Source organism: Salvelinus alpinus, chromosome 16, assembly GCF_045679555.1.
Source record: "Salvelinus alpinus chromosome 16, SLU_Salpinus.1, whole genome shotgun sequence".
NCBI classification, from domain to species: Eukaryota; Metazoa; Chordata; class Actinopteri; order Salmoniformes; family Salmonidae; genus Salvelinus; species Salvelinus alpinus.
Window position 1 is genome coordinate 27622140 of NC_092101.1, and position 19051 is coordinate 27641190.

General features: G+C 45.4%; 1 protein-coding gene across 2 annotated transcripts in view; it reads left to right on the forward strand.

Annotated features, from left to right (window-relative positions):
* The first annotated feature begins 2177 nt into the window (after window positions 1-2177).
* LOC139541264 (phospholipid phosphatase 3-like) overlaps window positions 2178-19051 on the forward strand; it is a 36296-nt gene continuing 19422 nt past the window's right edge. The window contains exon 1 of one of the 2 annotated variants that reach the window (XM_071345719.1): window positions 2178-2789. In XM_071345719.1, the coding sequence (XP_071201820.1) occupies window positions 2684-2789 (106 nt within the window). In that variant the 5' untranslated portion in view covers window positions 2178-2683. The remainder of the gene's footprint in view (window positions 2790-19051) is intronic. The other variant, XM_071345718.1, reaches the window with a different exon arrangement.

A 19051-nucleotide genomic window follows, 5' to 3' on the forward strand; every position in this document is an offset into this window, starting at 1 on the left:
CTGCCAGTAAGATTGCGCCTAAATCAACCATTTATCGGATCATCAAGAACTTCAAGGAGAGCGGTTCAATTGTTGTGAAGAAGGCTTCAGGGCGCCCAAGAAAGTCCAGCAAGCGCCAGGACCGTCTCCTAAAGTTGATTCAGCTGCGGGATCGGGGCACCACCAGTACAGAGCTTGCTCAGGAATGGCAGCAGGCAGGTGTGAGTGCATCTGCACGCACAGTGAGGCAAAGACTTTTGGAGGATGGCCTGGTGTCAAGAAGGGCAGCAAAGAAGCCACTTCTCTCCAGGAAAAACATCAGGAACAGACTGATATTCTGCAAAAGGTACAGGGATTGGACTGCTGAGGACTGGGGTAAAGTAATTTTCTCTGATGAATCCCCTTTCCGATTGTTTGGGGCATCCGGGAAAAAAGCTTGTCCAGAGAAGACAAGGTGAGCGCTACCATCAGTCCTGTGTCATGCCAACAGTAAAGCATCCTGAGACCATTCATGTGTGGGGTTGCTTCTCAGCCAAGGGAGTGGGCTCACTCACAATTTTGCCTAAGAACACAGCCATGAATAAAGAATGGTACCAACACATCCTCCGAGAGCATCTTCTCCCAACCATCCAGGAACAGTTTGGTGATGAACAATGCCTTTTTTCAGCATGATGGAGCACCTTGCCATAAGGCAAAAGTGATAACTAAGTGGCTCGGGGAAGAAAACATTGATATTTTGGGTCCATGGCCAGGAAACTCCCCAGACCTTAATCCCATTGAGAACTTGTGGTCAATCCTCAAGAGGCGGGTGGACAAACAAAAACCCCAAAATTCTGACAAACTCCAAGCAGTGATTATGCAAGAATGGGCTGCCATTAGTCAGGATGTGGCCCAGAAGTTAATTGACAGCATGCCAGGGCGGATTGCAGAGGTCTTGAAAAAGAAGGGTCAACACTGCAAATATTGACTCTTTGCATCAACTTCATGTAATTGTCAATAAAAGACTTTGACACTTATGAAATGCTTGTAATTATACTTCAGTATTCCATAGTAACATCTGTCAAAAATATCTAAAGACACTGAAGCAGCAAACATTGTGAAAATTAATATTTGTGTCATTCTCAAAACTTTTGGTCACGACTGTACTTTTAACTCTCAATAACAGACAGGCAGACAGACAGGCGAAACCCTCAATATGCAGATGGCCTCAATATGCAGCTACCTGCATTGACCCTTTTTGAACTAACTTTTTTGACTCATCTCATACGCTGCTACTGTTTATTATCTATCCTATTGCCTAGTCACTCTATTCCTAGTTGTATGTACAGTACCAGTCAAAAGTTTGGACATACCTACTCATTCAACGGTTTTTCTTTATTTTTTATTATTTTCTACATTGTAGAATAATAGTGAAGACATCAAAACTATGAAATGACACATATGGAATCATGTAGTAACCAACAAGTGTTAAATGAAAATATATTGTATATTTTATATTCTTCAAAGTAGCCACCCTTTGCCTTGATGACAGCTTTGCACACCTAGCAACCAAAATGTTGCGTGTCGAATCTCATCATGGACAACTTTAGCATTTGAGCTAATTAGGAACTTTGCAACTACTTACGCATGTTTTGCTACTTTTCAACTACTTAGCATGTTCGCTAACCCTTCCCCTAACCCTTTAACCTAACTTCCAACCTTAACCCTAACCCTAACTTTAATCCTTAACCCTAAATCCTAGCCTAGCTAACGTTAGCCACCCAGATAGCGTTAGTTACCTAGCCACCTGGCTAACTTTATCCAAAATAAATGGGAATTCGTAACATGTCATATGTATGTAAAATTCGTAACATAATTTGTAACATATCATACACATTTATATTCGTAACATATCATACGAAATCGATGATTGAAATCCACATATTAATACATACCATACGAAACATAACATATCATGGTAAATGCAGTGTCCCGGATTTACGTACAGAATCATACGAAATGCTCTGAGACCAGGTTGGTAGTAGTGACAAGGGGCCTGCCGCCCACCGACGCCGCTTCATGGTGCGCCCTGTGCGCTCTGTGTTCTGTGTTGGCCTCCCCAGTACCCGCCGCTGGGAGCAGTGTCAGACTGCTCTTATCCAGGTCCAGAGAACGTTTACTAGCATGAGGTATGGAGCTAATTACTGAGCCGTAGCAGAGAGAAGAGAAGAAGGCTGAGCCAAACTGCTGAGGAGGAGGAGGAGAAGAGGAAGGGTTGATAAAACTACCATCTCTCTCTCTCTGCGCTCAGAGCGCTATACTCTGCCAGGCTTTGAAGCTGACAGAGAGAGAGGAGACAGAAGCAGGATTCGTTCATCATAGCGCCTTTACAGAAGTTTACCATCCCAAATCGTGAACCAGACAGACGAAAGGTTTTAATCCAGTATCTGAAGAGGCGATTTATGGTGAAAAGTATGCTTTTCTAAAGTAAAATATTTGGACAGACGAGGCATCGCATCGTTGCAGCGCTGACACAAAGTTTGCAGGTCCTCTACTTAGTTGGGAAGTTTGTTTCCCATAGTTGGCTTCTGAGTGACATCTGCTTCTTCTCGGCTGGAATCCTTGACGGACTAAATAACGTTTAGATTGTTTGGAGCGCTGGTGGAATTTTAACTGGAGACAGAGTTCTTCCATGCAACAGTTGGCTATTTTGTACAAGTAAGCCATGGCACAACAGACCAGAAACGGAGGGACCTCATTAAACAACAACGGCACCGATATCACCAAAAGGAAACTGTTGACAGGACTGGACCTCTTCTGCCTGCTACTAGGTGAGTTTCAAAGACATCTTCGGCCTTTACTGTAAACAAATGAAATGACTTGACAGCACTGAATACCCTATAACATGACAATAACATTCCAATACTGTCACACTGTAATGGCATCAGGGGAAAGTGTGGCCTATAATACACTGGACAATTAGGCTACATAACATATTTAACACTTTAAAGGGTGTGGCCAGAATGCATACCACGGCGCTCACCATCATGGTGCGGTAGTGTGTTATTAGTAAAAATGAAAACAGAACCACTCTGCCAGAGTGTGTTACAACAGAGCGAGAGAGAGAGGGGGAGATGCGGCTGGAGTGGATACGCCGCCCTGAGCAGAGAGAGAGCGGGAGTCAGAGAGGACACAACGCCAACATTTCCACAGAGGGACAGGTTAGGCCTACTATATAAAAAATTATTGAATATGTTAACAACTGGCAACATGTCCACCTAACACGCTTATCGTTAACGTGATCAGACCGTAAAATAGATGTCAGACGGTGAGAACCAGGACCATGGGACTCTGTTTTAAGTGCCGCTGAGAGAGTGAGAGAACACACTGTGGTTGACGTGATGTGAAGTGGTCAAACAGGTTATTATGGTTCCCTAATGACCACTGTCTGACTGAAAAATACTCTATGAGAATAAACCTACTCAATGTATTTAGTTGCGATTTAAGTGAAATTGTTCATAAATGTTTCTAGAATTGGATATTATATTATCCCAATTAACAGTGGTAAAAGTGTGTGTGTGTGTGTGTGTGTGTGTGTGTGTGTGTGTGTGTGTGTGTGTGTGTGCGCGCGTGCGTCTGCGTGTGTCCAGGGGTGAGAGATGTTGGAGATGTTTTGAAGTGCTGCAACTTTACCATTTTACTGCCCCTTAAATAGTCTGCCAGCCCCTCTCCACAACCTTTTCCCCTCCCACCATCCTCTGTTACCCCTATTGCCGCTATTACCCTCTTGAGCTGCCTTTCCATCTAGAGAACAGGAATGGTATGAAACAGGACTAGAGCTTTGGAATGGTGTGCAATTGGAATTGGAATATAAATATAAATGGAACATAGAATGTGATTATGCTCTGGAGTGCTAATCCAATTCATTATACATTCATTATAGGACATGCAGCATTGATGCAGGTCAGGCAAGGCAATGGTGTGTGTTTGTGTTTGTTTGACTGAGGTGATGATGGCTTGTTTGAACAATGCCAGCCATCTCCTTCTTTCTTTATCTCTCATTCCCCCCTTTTCTCTCTTTCTTTACACGTTCTCTCCCACAACCCTACAGCAAATCTCCTTCAGCTGCCCCCCAGATCATCTCTCTCTCTCTCTCTCTCTCTCTCTCTCTCTCTCTCTCTCTCTCTCTCTCTCTCTCTCTCTCTCTCTGCGTGGAGTAATTGCTTAAACATTTGTGTTGTGAGGCAGGGGGAATGCCTCTTCACTGTAAGCCCAGTGGTGTGAAAAGAGAGAGAGAGAGAGAGAGAGAAAGAAGAGCAACAGAGAGAGATTAAAAGGTGAAAGAGAACAGTAACCGTTCTATCGTTTTTGCCCTCACAAGACAATCTGATATAGGAGAGATAAAGTCCCAGTTTCTTCACAAGCACCACTCTGTCTAGAAACAGCTACAAATGTCAGACATTCATTATAGGACATGCAGCATTGACGCAGGCAAGGCAATGGTGTGTGTTTGTGTTTATTTGTCTGAGGTGATGATGGCTCGTTTGAACAATGCCAACCCATCTCTCTCTCTCTACGGGGAATGTGTGGAGTAATTGCTTAAACATTTGTGTTGTGAGGCAGGGGGAATGCCTCTTCACTGTAAACCCAGCGCTGTGCTCTGAGAGAGAGCGAGAGATAGAGGGAGAGAGACAGACAGAAAGAGCGACAGAGAGATTAGGGAAGGCAAAATAACAGTAACAGTTCTATAGTTTTTGCCCTCACAAGACAAGCTTGATCATATATAGTAGAGATAAAGTCCCAGTTTCTTCACAAGCATCACCCTGTCTAGAAACAGCTACAAATGTCAGACACCAATTTCCAGCGAGTATATATTTCTATTAGTGTGCTTATTAAAACATCTCAGACACACTGTCACAGAGTTTATATGAAACAGTGTTTCTGTTTCGGAGTTTATATGCTGGAGGCATTCCAGTGTTTCTGTTTCGGAGTTTATATGCTGGAGGCATTCCAGTGTTTCATCTCCAGCATATAAACTCCGAAACAGAAACACTGTTTCATATAAACTCTGTGACAGTCTTTGAATCCATGTGGAGTAGATTTCCTCCACAAACCAACTTCCTCCGCTTTACAAACACAGGCTTGGGCGCATTGTGCTTGTTGTCAACACACACACTCATACACATACTCTCTTTGTGATTCTAAACACAGACAAGCTGTCTTTTATTGATTCGATGGCCTGGTTTAGTGTGGGTAAGGGAGGGAGGGATGTAGAGGGGGATGGATCTAGTGACTAAGGAGAGGAGATAGAGGGGGGCTATCAGGGGGAATGAAAGGGGTAAGGAGGAATGCGCGTTTGCAGAGGACTTGAAGAATGTGTGATTATGAATGGACTTTGCCCTCACCCGTGTGTGTGTGTGTGTGTGTGTGTGTGTGTGTGTGTGTGCGTGCGTGCGTGCGTGCGTGCGTGCGTGCGTGCGTGCGTGCGTGCGTGCGTGCGTGCGTGCGTGCGTGCGTGCGTGCGTGCGTGCGTGCGTGCGTGCGTGCGTGCGTGCGTGCGTGCGTGCGTGCGTGCGTGCGTGCGTGCGTGCGTGCGTGCGTGCGTGCGTGCGTGCGTGCGTGCGTGCGTGCGTGCGTGCGTGCGTGCGTGCGTGCGTGCGTGCGTGCGTGCGTGCGTGCGTGCGTGCGTGCGTGCGTGCGTGCGTGCGTGCGTGTGTTCGTGGCAGGAGAACTTCAGGGATCCGACAGAGTACCTACCACTCCTCCAACACATGAAGTCTGCTGGTGAACACCATCTAGGCAGACAGTCTATAGACCCTCCTGTTACTCTTGGGTAAATCTAAGATAATACATCAGCGTCAATACTGCCAGAGAGAACAGCAGCCCAGAGAGGGAATGAGACAGACAGATTTACTGTGGAGAGATAATCCCATACTGCCAGAGAGAACAGCATCCCAGAGAGGGAATGAGACAGACAGATTTACTGTGGAGAGATAATCCCATACTGCCAGAGAGAACAGCATCCCAGAGAGGAATTGAGACAGACATATTTACTGTGGAGAGATAATCCCATACTGCCAGAGAGAACAGCAGCACAGAGAGGAATTGAGACAGACATATTTACTGTGGAGAGATTATCCCATACTGCCAGAGAGAACAGCAGCACAGAGAGGAATTGAGACAGACATATTTACTGTGGAGCGATAATCCCATACTGCCAGAGAGAACAGCAGCACAGAGAGGAATTGAGACAGACATATTTACTGTGGAGCGATAATCCCATACTGCCAGAGAGAACAGCAGCCCAGAGAGGAATTGAGACAGACATATTTACTGTGGAGAGATAATCCCATACTGCCAGAGAGAATAGCAGCACAGAGTGGAATTGAGACAGACAGATTTACTGTGGAGAGATAATCCCATACTGCCAGAGAGAACAGCAGCCCAGAGAGGAATTGAGACAGACAGATTTACTGTGGAGAGATAATCCCATACTGCCAGAGAGAACAGCAGCACAGAGAGGAATTGAGACAGACATATTTACTGTGGAGAGATAATCCCATACTGCCAGAGAGAACAGCAGCACAGAGAGGAATTGAGACAGACAGATTTACTATGGAGGGTTAATCCCATACTGGCAGTTGGACACAAACAGTATCTGCTGATTAGCATAACACACACACACACACACACACACACACACACACACACACACACACACACACACACACACACACACACACACACACACACACACACACACACACACACACACACACACACACACACACACACACACACACACACACACACACACACAGCGTCCCGGAGCTGTGGGAGAGTGGAGATTGCGGATGTTTTTTAGAAGACATGTTTTATGTGGAGAGACGCTGTGCTCTTTAGGAAACAACACTTCTAAAAACAGACCTCACCTCAGCCCTGCTCTACAGCTGCACAATGGGACTGGAGTGCTGTGTGTGTCTGTGTGTGTCTGTGTGTTCAGACTAGAGCTGGGAAGCTATTCAAGGTTGGCGTCTTTCTCAGAATATAAATTCAAGTCCTTCCCCTCTCTCCTCTCCACTCTGACTTCTTATCCAGTTGGCTGCTCAGAAAGCAACAAAGAGTGAAAGTCAATGCTAAGTAAAGGTCTCTATAGCGGCCAATCTTATTAATTTGAGCAGAGACACATCTCCTGTTAATTTCGAAATGCAGCTGAGTGAGATATCAGCCCTGTTACCGTGTTACCATTAGCTGAACATGAGAATTGTTTTTATGTGCAGTCTGACCTGAAGTCAGTCTCTGTGGGAGATGAGAGAGTAGCCTTACAGCCCGGGGGAATCGCCCTATGCTAGTGTTATACTCCTATAGCTGCTGTTAGCATTAACCCTCGTCTCTACATCCCATTAAGACCTATAGCATTACATTATATTACAGTAGTTTCACATTCTAGCTTTAACCCATTCAGTCACATACATCTCATTAACCCAGTACTCCACCTCCTCTGGTATAAGGTACAGGTAACTGCCAAAATAAAGGAAACACTTGAGTAAATGAGGGATTCAAAGTATATTGAAAGCAGGTGCTTTCACACAGGTGTGGTTCCTGAGTTAATTAAGAAATTAACATCCCATCATGCTAAGGGTCATGTATAAAAATGTTGGGCAGGCCATCATTTTGACTACCATGGCTATGCCTGTATAGGATGACAATGCCCCCATCCACAGGGCACGAGTGGTCACTGAATGGTTTGATGAGCATGAAAATGATGTAAACCATATGCCATGGCCATCTCAGTCACCAGATCACAACTCAATCCAACACTTATGGGAGATTCTGGAGCGGCGCCTGAGACAGCATTTTCCACCACCATCAACAAAACAGCAAATTATGGAATTTATTGTGGAAGAAGGGTGTTGCATCCCTTCAATAGAGTTCCAGACACTTGTAGAATCTATGCCACGGTGCATTGAAGCTGTTCTGGCTCGTGGTGGCCCAACGCCCTATTAATACACTTTAAATTGGTGTTTCCTTTAATTTGGGAGTTACCTGTACATCTACTTCCCCAGCCACTTTACTCTGACTGACTAACCGGCTCTATAAATATTTTCCAGAATTTCTTACATTCCTCATCAGCCAGCAGTACCGAGCTCTCTTGAAGTGACATCTGGTGTAATTGTGTGTGTGTGTGTGTGTGTGTGTGTGTGTGTGTGTGTGTGTGTGTGTGTGTGTGTGTGTAGGGGGCACTCAGGAAAGGGTGGGAAACGGAAAGGTAGTGTCGGTCGGACGTAGGTGTGGCTCACTTTGTTGTGAAACATAATCCCGTCCACTTTCCAGCCCTTCCCCCCTCCTCTTCACATCCCTCTACCTCCGGCTCCCCCCTTTTCCCTCTCCCTCTCTCTACCTCCATGTAACCCCATTTCCACTCTGCCATCTCCCTCCTCCCCTCCTCCCTCTCCCTCCAATCAGTGGAGTGATGGTGTGAGTGGGACCCTGTAGAGGGAGGAATGTGTTGGGTCTGTGGTAGTAATGAGTTATAGATGTAGCTGGGCCTAGCGTGAGTGGTCTACAAGGCAGGCTGTTAGGGCTAGTGTTTGCCAGGCGCCTGTTGGATGGATGACTAATCTAACCATAGGTGGCTCACATGGCAACTGTAAACACACTGTGAGAGCTTATTGCACACACACACACACACACACACACACACACACACACACACACACACACACACACACACACACACACACACACACACACACCAGCCAGGTCGCGCAAGATCCACTGCGAAATTAGACGTCCGTCCAGGTAAGCAGGATGTCTGAAGATGACTTCAAAACCTGCCACTAAGGGCAACGGTGAGCGCTATTACCATCAAGTAGGCTTGGGTTTTGCTAGGGCATTGTAGACGGGGATGGCGGATGGGGGAAGCCATGAGCTGAGGGTCGCGTGTTCAATCCCAGTGCTAGACATAATTTTTTATTTTGGGGGTTTTAACACTAGAACCACTGGGCCTCAAGGGACTCCCCTTCAAGCTAATGAGCAGTCATTCTGACTGATTTGGTTGTGTTTATGAAGGTCTTAGGTAACATTAGAATATGACGATTTTTTATTCATTTCAAATAACACAGCATTTTCTTTAGTTTATGTTTCTGTAGGCTATATGTAAAAAGGAAAATCACAACTTCAAGTGTTTAATAAATGTTATTCGTGGAGTGCCTTTGTTACAACTATGAAACAGAAAGTCGTGTTGGAATGCGGTAACAGTTTCTCTTTATAACAACCAAATAAAAAGAAATACCCCAATCACGAAGACGCACAGTCAGTGATGACATTTGTGTCTGATAATTGGCCCTTAGCATTGTTACCGGCTTGTTCTATCCAAACAGTGCTGTCCCTTCCTCTCTGCTGTCTCCCCATTTCATTAGGTGGTGGCACCTGATCAGTGTGCAACGTCCCCACCATCTGAGTCGTTTTCATTCAGATTTTGCAGCAACGCTAACACAGCATGTGCATCCATTCGTCTGGTCTTCTTGCCATTGTAAATTGTGCACACTCTCACTGTTACTACAAGTAGGCCAGAGTGGACTGATAAGACTGCTTGGATTTGGTGGACTGATATAGGGTACATATCATTTAGAGATTATAATTAGTAGATCAATACAATAGAGTGGCTCGCCCTGTTCTTCATTCACAATTGGTGATTACATAATTATGCATTGTTCGCTGCTACTCGCTCATCAACACACCCATTCTCTCCCATCATACTTCATTTATTTAATCTGTTGTTATATTTGTGAAATTAGTTTCGGTATAGTTTAGGTTCATTTTCGAGGCAATTATCGGGGTGATTATCAATTGGGCACGGCACCTTCAAATGTTGGGAGAAGGAGGGGCAACGTGGAAAACATTCAAAAAAGGACATTCCCCCCTAAAACTGGTTATAACTCCAGTTTTGTTTGTGATATTAAAATTCTAACAACGACAGTATGTTATTTAGACTTATTTAAGATAAGTCAAGGATGGAGGGGGGAATGACTTCTTAATTTTCACGATTTCACAGTATTATTTTACCTCATAGTGTGCAAATACTGTATATAAAACACAGGGAGATATCCCAATTTTTTTGACTGCACTGGGCCTTTAACCCTATCCCAAACCCTTAATTTAACCATTTGGAATTAATGCCTAAACTTCACCTTCGAAATTTGACGTTTATGGGCAAACATCTGATTCTGCAGTGAAACTGTGAGAGCTTATTACACACACACACACACACACACACACACACACACACACACACACACACACACACACACACACACACACACACACACACACACACACACACACACACACACACACACACACACACACACACACACACACACACACACACACACACACACACACACACACACACACACACAGAGACATAGACAAACACAAAAAACAAACACGTACTTAGGGTTAATTGTTGTGTCCGGTGCTGTTTATTCTCCTGTAGACCAAACACAGTTGTGTTTACAGTGAAGTATTACAACCCCAATCTTACAGCTGCAGACAGTATTATAGCCCTTTACGGGAGTGGGAATCATTAGGCTGGTATGGGAAGAGGAGCTGTGTTTATACTCACAGGGACACAGACTACCGATATGTTTACAGGGCTGTATACTTCAGGAGAGAAGAGATAAACCATTATTGGATTGACGAGATTATATGTAATCTAATATATAATCTAGAGATAATTATATATACACCCCCACTCATTTCTCCTCTGTATATACAGTGGGGAGAACAAGTATTTGATACACTGCCGATTTTGAAGGTTTTCCTACTTACAAAGCATGTAGAGGTCTGTAATTTTTATCATAGGTACACTTCAACGGTGAGAGACGGAATCTAAAACAAAAATCCAGAAAATCACATTGTATGATTTTTAAGTAATTAAATTGCATTTTATTGCGTGACATAAGTATTTGATACATCAGAAAAGCAGAACTTAATATTTGGTACAGAAACCTTTGTTTGCAATTACAAAGATCATACGTTTCCTGTAGTTATTGACCAGGTTTGCACACACTGCAGCAGGGATTTTGGCCCACTCCTCCATACATACCTTCTCCAGATCCTTCAGGTTTCGGGGCTGTCGGTGGGCAATACGGACGTTCAGCTCCCTCCAAAGATTTTCTATTGGGTTCAGGTCTGGAGACTGGCTAGGCCACTCCAGGACCTTGAGATGCTTCTTACGGAGCCACTCCTTAGTTGCCCTGGCTGTGTGTTTCGGGTCGTTGTCATGCTGGAAGATCCAGCCACGACCCATCTTCAATGCTCTTACTGAGGGAAGGAGGTTTTTGGCCAAGATCTCGCGATACATGGCCCCATCCATCCTCCCCTCAATACGGTGCAGTCGTCCTGTCCCCTTTGCAGAAAAGCATCCCCAAAGAATTATGTTTCCACCTCCATGCTTCACGGTTGGGAGGGTGTTCTTGGGGTTGTACTCAACCTTCTTCTTCCTCCAAACACGGCGAGTGGAGTTTAGACCAAAAAGCTCTATTTTTGTCTCATCAGACCACATGACCTTCTCCCATTCCTCTTCTGGATCATCCAGATGGTCATTGGCAAACTTCAGACGGGCCTGGACATGCGCTGGCTTGAGCAGGGGGACCTTGCGTGCGCTGCAGGATTTCAATCCATGACAGCGTAGTGTGTTACTAATGGTTTTCTTTGAGACTGTGGTCCCAGCTCTCTTCAGGTCATTGACCAGGTCCTGCCGTGTAGTTCTGGGCTGATCCCTCACCTTCCTTATGATCATTGATGCCCCACGAGGTGAGATCTTGCATGGAGCCCCAGACCGAGGGTGATTGACCGTCATCTTGAACATCTTCCATTTTCTAATAATTGCGCCAACAGTTGTTGCCTTCTCACCAAGCTGCTTGCCTATTGTCCTGTAGCCCATCCCAGCCTTGTGCAGGTCTACAATTTTATCCCTGATGTCCTTACACAGCTCTCTGGTCTTGGCCATTGTGGAGAGATTGGAGTCTGTTTGATTGAGTGTGTGTACAGGTGTCTTTTATACAGGTAACAAGTTCAAACAGGTGCAGTTAATACAGGTAATGAGTGGAGAACAGGAGGGCTTCTAAAAGAAAAACTAACAGGTCTGTGAGAGCCGGAATTCTTACTGGTTGGTAGGTGATCAAATACTTATGTCACGCAATAAAATGCAATTTAATTACTTAAAAATCATACAATGTGATTTTCTGGATTTTTGTTTTAGATTCCGTCTCTCACAGTTGAAGTGTACCTATGATAAAAATTACAGACCTCTACATGCTTTGTAAGTAGGAAAACCTTCAAAATCGGCAGTGTATCAAATACTTGTTCTCCCCACTGTAGCTGTATTATGCTGCAAAGGTTATGGTGAGAGAAGAGGTCTGCAGTACTATGCCTGACATTTACTGTATACACACATTGTGCACACATGCTCCCCTTGCTCCATTCATTTACAGTTCTGTGCATTGATACAGTCAGGCATGTGAACATGGTTCATATCATGTATAGGGCATTTCTGGTTTGGTATTGTGATATCATGGGATAGTTGCTATATGGTTAGGCCTATGGGTGTGGATTGCTTCTCTATTCAGACCCTGTGTTGTGTAATATATGTCATTTAGCAAATGCATTTATCCAAAGCCACTTACAGTCATGCGTGCATATATTTTATGTATGGGTGGTCCCGGGAATCAAACCCATTACCCTGCTGTTACAATTGCCATGCTCTACCAACTGAGCTACATAGGTGAGGCAGCTCCTGAGGCTTTAGCTCCAGAAATGTACTGGGTTGCATAACTACAGTAGATTGAGATCCTTGCATGTTGACTACACCAACCTTCATATAGGGCACTGTGTGCATGTTAATAAGCTACTGTGGCACCATGGCCAGGCTGATGTGTGTCCCTTAAACAGCCAGTTGGTCTCTGACTACTGGGTATAATGGCTCCAGTGGAACTACCACTTTTAGGGCTCCCGAGTGGCACAGCGTTCTAAGGCACTGCATCTCAGTGCTAGAGGTGTCACTACAGACCCTGGTTCGATTCCGGGCTGTATCACAACCAGCTGTGATTGGGAGTCCCATAGGGCGGCGCACAATCGTGTTAGGGTTTGGCCGGGGTAGGCCCTCATTGTAAATAAGAATTTGTTCTTGGCTGACTTGCTTAGTTAAAAAAAGAGATATATATAAGTACATCACACACAGTTGGTGTGTGAGACTATGGGTTGTATGGCTAGATGATAATGATACACTCCTGAGGTTTCTGAGACCTCACGGCTGTCATTATATATGTTAGTGTGACAGACTGGACTGGCTGTGTGGGTAGCGTGTGTGTGTGTGTGTATGTGTGTGTGTGCTTGCCATATGCGGTCCCCTTGTGCGTGCTGTCAGCAGCAGGTTGTGTGATAGGAATTGGGATGAGGTCTCACTGTAACTGTCCTCTCCTCCGCTCATCTCTCTCTCCTGTGTGTGTGTGTGTCTTTCTTCCACAAACTGTTTTAGAGTGGTGTTGAACTCTTGATTATAATTCCAGGGTGTTTAGCAGTATGTTCTAAGTGTGGGTTTAAAGTTTGGGTTTCAAGTGTGTGTTAAGTGGAATTCTGTGTGTGGGCATCACACATAAACATCTGACCACCCCTTCTGTTTCTCTCTCTGGTCTCTCTCTCTGGTCTCTCTCTCTGGTCTCTCTCTCTGGTCTCTCTCTCTGGTCTCTCTCTCTGGTCTCTCTCTCTGGTTTCTCTCTCTGGTCTCTCTCTCTGGTCTCTCTCTCTGGTCTCTCTCTCTCCCTTCTCTCTGTCCTTACCTTCCCTGATAGGGCCTCATCTCTCCATCTCTTCTCTTCAATGTCACACCGACCCCTCTGTCCTCAATACTAACTATCTCGCTCTCTCTGGGGGTGGGGAGATATTCACTGTTTAGGGGAACAATGGTTCTTTTGATGCGTCTGGACTCTTTGTATCGTATCGCTAATGAGCACTAATAGTCCTCTAGTATAGCGAGGGATGGAGGGGGAGAGATAAAGGGAGAGCGGGAGGGAGAGAGAGATTGTTTATCTGTTTCACTTGCTTTGGCAGTGTAAACATATTTTTCCCATGCCAATAAAGCCCTTTGAATTGAATTGAGAGAGAGTTCCTCACTTCTTGTGTATCTCAGCTACTCCTCCCCTCCCTCAGTGTCATTGGCTGGTCATTTAGTTGACAGGAGACTGACTTACAGAGGTGGCTGTATGGGCAGCCAGGTCGCTCAAGATCCACTGCGAAATTTGACATCCGTCCAGGTAATGTTTTAACCCTATCCCAAACCTTAACCCTTACCTTAACCATTCGTAAGTAGTGCCTAAACTTAACCTTCCAAATTTGACTTTTATGGACAAACGTCTGATTCTGCAGTGAGACAGAGAGCTTGTTGATATGTGGCTGTATATTACACTGTGTAAGACTGTTGTTTGGCTGTGGTCTTATCCAGCTTTTAGTTGTTATCCCTATCTCTATCTCTCTCTATCCTGTTTACATACAGAAGTCTGTAGAGGAGAGGCTCACAGGCTCACAGCTTCACTGGAGAACAATACCGAAAACATTCACAGCCTAGCCACGATTTAACACCCATTGTCTTTAACACACACACACACACACACACACACACACACACACACACACACACACACACACACACACACACACACACACACACACACACACACACACACACACACACACACACACACACACACACACACACACACACACACACACACACACAACTCCTGACAGGGGTAGCAGGTCTGGGCTGGGTTTCCCAAAATCATGGTAGCACTAAGATAATCTTTCATCCATTTAGTTTAAACGGAATTAAGATGATCTTAGTGCTACTATGCTTTTGGGAAACCAGCCCTGATCTCTAGACCAGATAGAGACACCCTAGCCGCTATTACAGTACACTCTGCCCTTAGTGACAGCTGGAACTCTGGTGCTCTGATATCAGGGCCTCGGGGTAAGGATGGGTGGACAAGGGGAGGATGAGAGGGGAATGAGTAGAGGTAGAGAGATGGAGGGGTAGAGGAGAGGAGAGTCATCAGGTTTCAAAGGGCATCCAGCCCTCCTCTCCAGACCAGGTCTTTGTAATAACACCATTATAGCAACAATAGAGAAACGCCCAGCGGGCCTGACAGACGGCTCCATACTCTATAGTCTATACTCTATATAGCTCTGGGAGTTTGTGTGCTGCTGGAGTCTCGGGTTTCCCTCCTAAAGCAGATTTCACATGATGGCAGAAATGTGCTGGACTCCCCAGGCCCCATGGGGTCAGGCACAGGAGCAGGTGGAAGATCAAATCATTTCAACTTTGAGCACAGCAGCACTGCCTCAAAAGTGCCGTGCTGGGCACAGCCTCCCCATCCTATGGAAAGCAGCTGTTTTTCCCCTTACAAAGAAAAGACTAGAGGGAACGTTGAGTTATGTAACAGCTACTCTCTTCCTTCAGATCTAAAAACACTTAAGGGCTAGTGGTAGAGGGTAGGGGGAGCTCATAGAGAATGATAGAGACCTATAGTGGCCAAAAGGCAGTATTAGCGTGCGCAGCGCCATTGAGGGCTTCCACCATTTTAATGTAGTCAACTGGATGGGACTTCCAACTTCATTGTCTGATCCCTCCTAGTGACTCCAACCGGGTCATCAGGAGGGATCAACCAACCGCGAAGAAGAAAATGGACTACTTCAAAATGGAGATTGCCTCAATGGCGCTGCCCATGCTGTCACAGATGCCATAATAGCACAGATACAATGATGAGGCCTCTTTCCATCTCTATGGGGAGGGGGGGGGGGGGGGGGGGCTGGAACAAGGACCCCAGAGGCTCTCCTTTGCAGGTGCCTGTCTGTAAAGACCCCTGGCCCAGGGGTTGTCCTATCAGGTGCCTGTGTGTAAAAAGCTGGTTGTTTATTGGTGTGAATAAAATCTCTCAGTGTAAGCACGTTTGAGCCGCACCCCCTACCCTGGCTAGCTGGCTGCCCTTTCAATGCAGCAGAAAAGAGGCCATTCATTCTGTACACTGCTCTGCTGACACAGCAACTTGTCTCTCTATCTGTGTGTGTGTGTGTGTGTGTGTGTGAATTTTTATTTTATTTTGTGTTATTGACTGTACATTGGTTTATGTGTAACTCTGTGTTGTTGTTTTTGTCGCACTGCTTTGCTTTATCTTGGCCAGGTCGCAGTTGAAAATGAGAACTTGTTCTCAACTGGCCTACCTGGTTAAATAAAGGTTAAATAAAATTTAAATAAAAAGGTGTCAGGTACACTACTGAACTCTCCCTCCTTTTCCCACATTATTCCCTCCAGTTTCTCCAGCTTTTTCACAAAAGGCCTTGTCATGACCACACACACAAACACACACACAGTTGCATGCACACTAATACTGAGCTGATCTACAGTATCTTCATGCGGAGGAGAGACAGAAAAGGAGGAGGAGGAGTGTAGCTTTAATAGACTAGCAGGGCGAACAGGGTCACACTCTTTATCCCCCCTCCCCCTCCCCCCTCCCCTCTATCCTTGTCCCCTGTCCTTCTGTCTCCACGGTCAGGGTTGACCATGGTCTGTGTGACAGAGAGACAGAGAGGAAATCCTCTGTTTAGAGTAGATCACAATGCCTATTCCTCTTCTCTACAACTCCGGCCATTCACCCCCATCCTCCCCTCCCTCCCCTAGTTTACATTTTAGTCATTGAGCAGTGAGCAGGGTATAGTTCTAATGCTGCCTGGGTCTAAAGCCATGTACAGTGCCACTAGAAGTTCAGAAAGGAATCCATCCTCTTGAGCGCAACCCCAAAATGAACCCCAAAGCCAATCAAACAGGCACCTGGCGCTAATCCCTCTCATATACGCTCGCTCGCTCACACACGCACACGCACACGCACACACACACACACACACACACACACACACACACACACACACACACACACACACACACACACACACACACACACACACACACACACACACACACACACACACACACACACACACACACACACACACACACACATACACACACACACCACACCACACCACACACACACTGACTTGTGGTTGGCATTAGTCCATATTGTAGTCAGTAGATTAAAAGCTGGATAATCGGAAACATAAATCTGTATAAACAGCTTTTTTTTCTCAACCCCCCTCTCTCCCCTGTCCCACTTCTCTCTCTCTCTCTCTCTGACGAGTATTCTGTGGTTTCTCTCTCAGTCGAGAGGAGACAAGTGCATAACAGAATCTGATAAGACTAATAGAAACTTTCCCCAGAGCAAAGACCACTCTGCCCCTAAAACCACCCACGTCCCGCTTCCCTCCGTTCTCTCCTCTGTCTTTCTCTCCCTCCTTCTCCTGTATCTCTGCTATTCCTGGTCGTCTGTGAATGGGACCCAGTGAAAGACCTTTTAACCTAGTCTTTATTTACTTCTTTCTTTTCACCTTTCTCTCGCTCTCTCTCTCGCTCTCTCGCTCTCTCTCTCAATTCAAAGGGGCTTTATTATATTAATATTATAAATGAACAGTGACCATTGCGCTAAAAAAGGTTTCAAAAATATAAAGATTTCAAGTGTTATATTCTCAGCTAAGTGTTTTAGCAATGTGCAAGAAGATAAACAGATAAGTATTGGTGATATTTACAATGTTGTTTGTGCTCCACTGCTTTTCTCATTACAACAGGCCACACATCTTGCTGCTGTGAAATCTTGAGGCTGTGATTGCACATTGTGTTATTTCGCCTAACAGATATGGGAGTTTATCAATGTTGGATTAAAAAAAAAAAATCTTTGTGGGTCTGTGTGTCTCTAATGTGGTCTTACATTTGGCCGGAGGTTAGGAAGTGCAGCTCAGTTTCCACCTCATTTTGTGGACAGTGGGCACATACAGTATCCTGTCTTCATTTGAGAGCCAGGTCTGCCTATGGCGGCCTCTCTCAATAGCAAGGCTATGCTCCCTGAGTCTGTACATAGTCAAGGATTTCCTTCATTTTGGGTCAGTCACAGTGGTCAAGTATTCTGCCACTGTGTACTCTCTGTTTAGCGCCAGATAGCATTCCAATTTGTTGGTTGATTCTTTACAGTGTCTCAAATAGTTATCTTTTTGCTTTCTCATAATTTGGTTGGGTCTAATTGTGTTGCTGGCCTGGGGCTATGTGTGGTCTGTTTGTGTTTGTGAACAGAGCCCTGGCATCTACTGGGCAGAGAGATGGGGAGGGGAGAGAGAGAGCGAGAGGATTCAGCCAGGACAGAGAGCCTTTTATAAACAGGCAGTCAAGGCAGAGAGGGTCTGACATCAGAGAGGGTCTGCTGCCCCCCCCTCCCACCCTCACCCCGTCTGTTTTCTGTTTCACACTCTTGAGCTTCCCTTCTCTTTGAGTGGCTTAGGCCGGTTAGTGTAGGACAGTGTGTGTGTGTGTGTGTGTTAAAATCCATGACCTCCTTTCACTCCTTTTTATTAGCAAGTAAATCCCTCCTCCCACCAAGGACCAGGCCAGTATGAAGGGAGAGAGAGAGATAGAGAGAGAGAGGGAGGTGGTTCTGGTCCTTCAAATGGGCTTGGCTGTTTACCATACGGATCACTGGAAGTCTCACAGAGTGTGTGTATTGACAGTAAACTCAACAGTACATTAAAATAACTATCTACAAGTGTGAGAGAGACACCCGTTCCCAGTGTCTCTCTCCAGTTGCAGCCATGGTTGGTGTGTGTTTGTGCAGGTGTCTGCAGTGAACTCCCTGTCTACTGCCCTGGACCATTCAGATGTCTACAGAGAGAAAGAGAAGAGGGAGAGGGAGCGAAAGGGGGAGAAGGAAGGAAAGAGAGAGCTGGGTGAGAGACAGAAATTAGATGTAACAGAGATGAGGAGAGGGAGAGAAAGAGGAAGAAGAGGGATAGAGAGATAATTGCACATTTTGTTCATTTTATTATCTATTTCACTTGCTTTGGCAATGTAAACATATGTTTCCCATGCCAATAAAGCCCTTTGAATTGAATAGAGTGGTTTCTGATTGATCAGAGGACATCTGAGATGTGA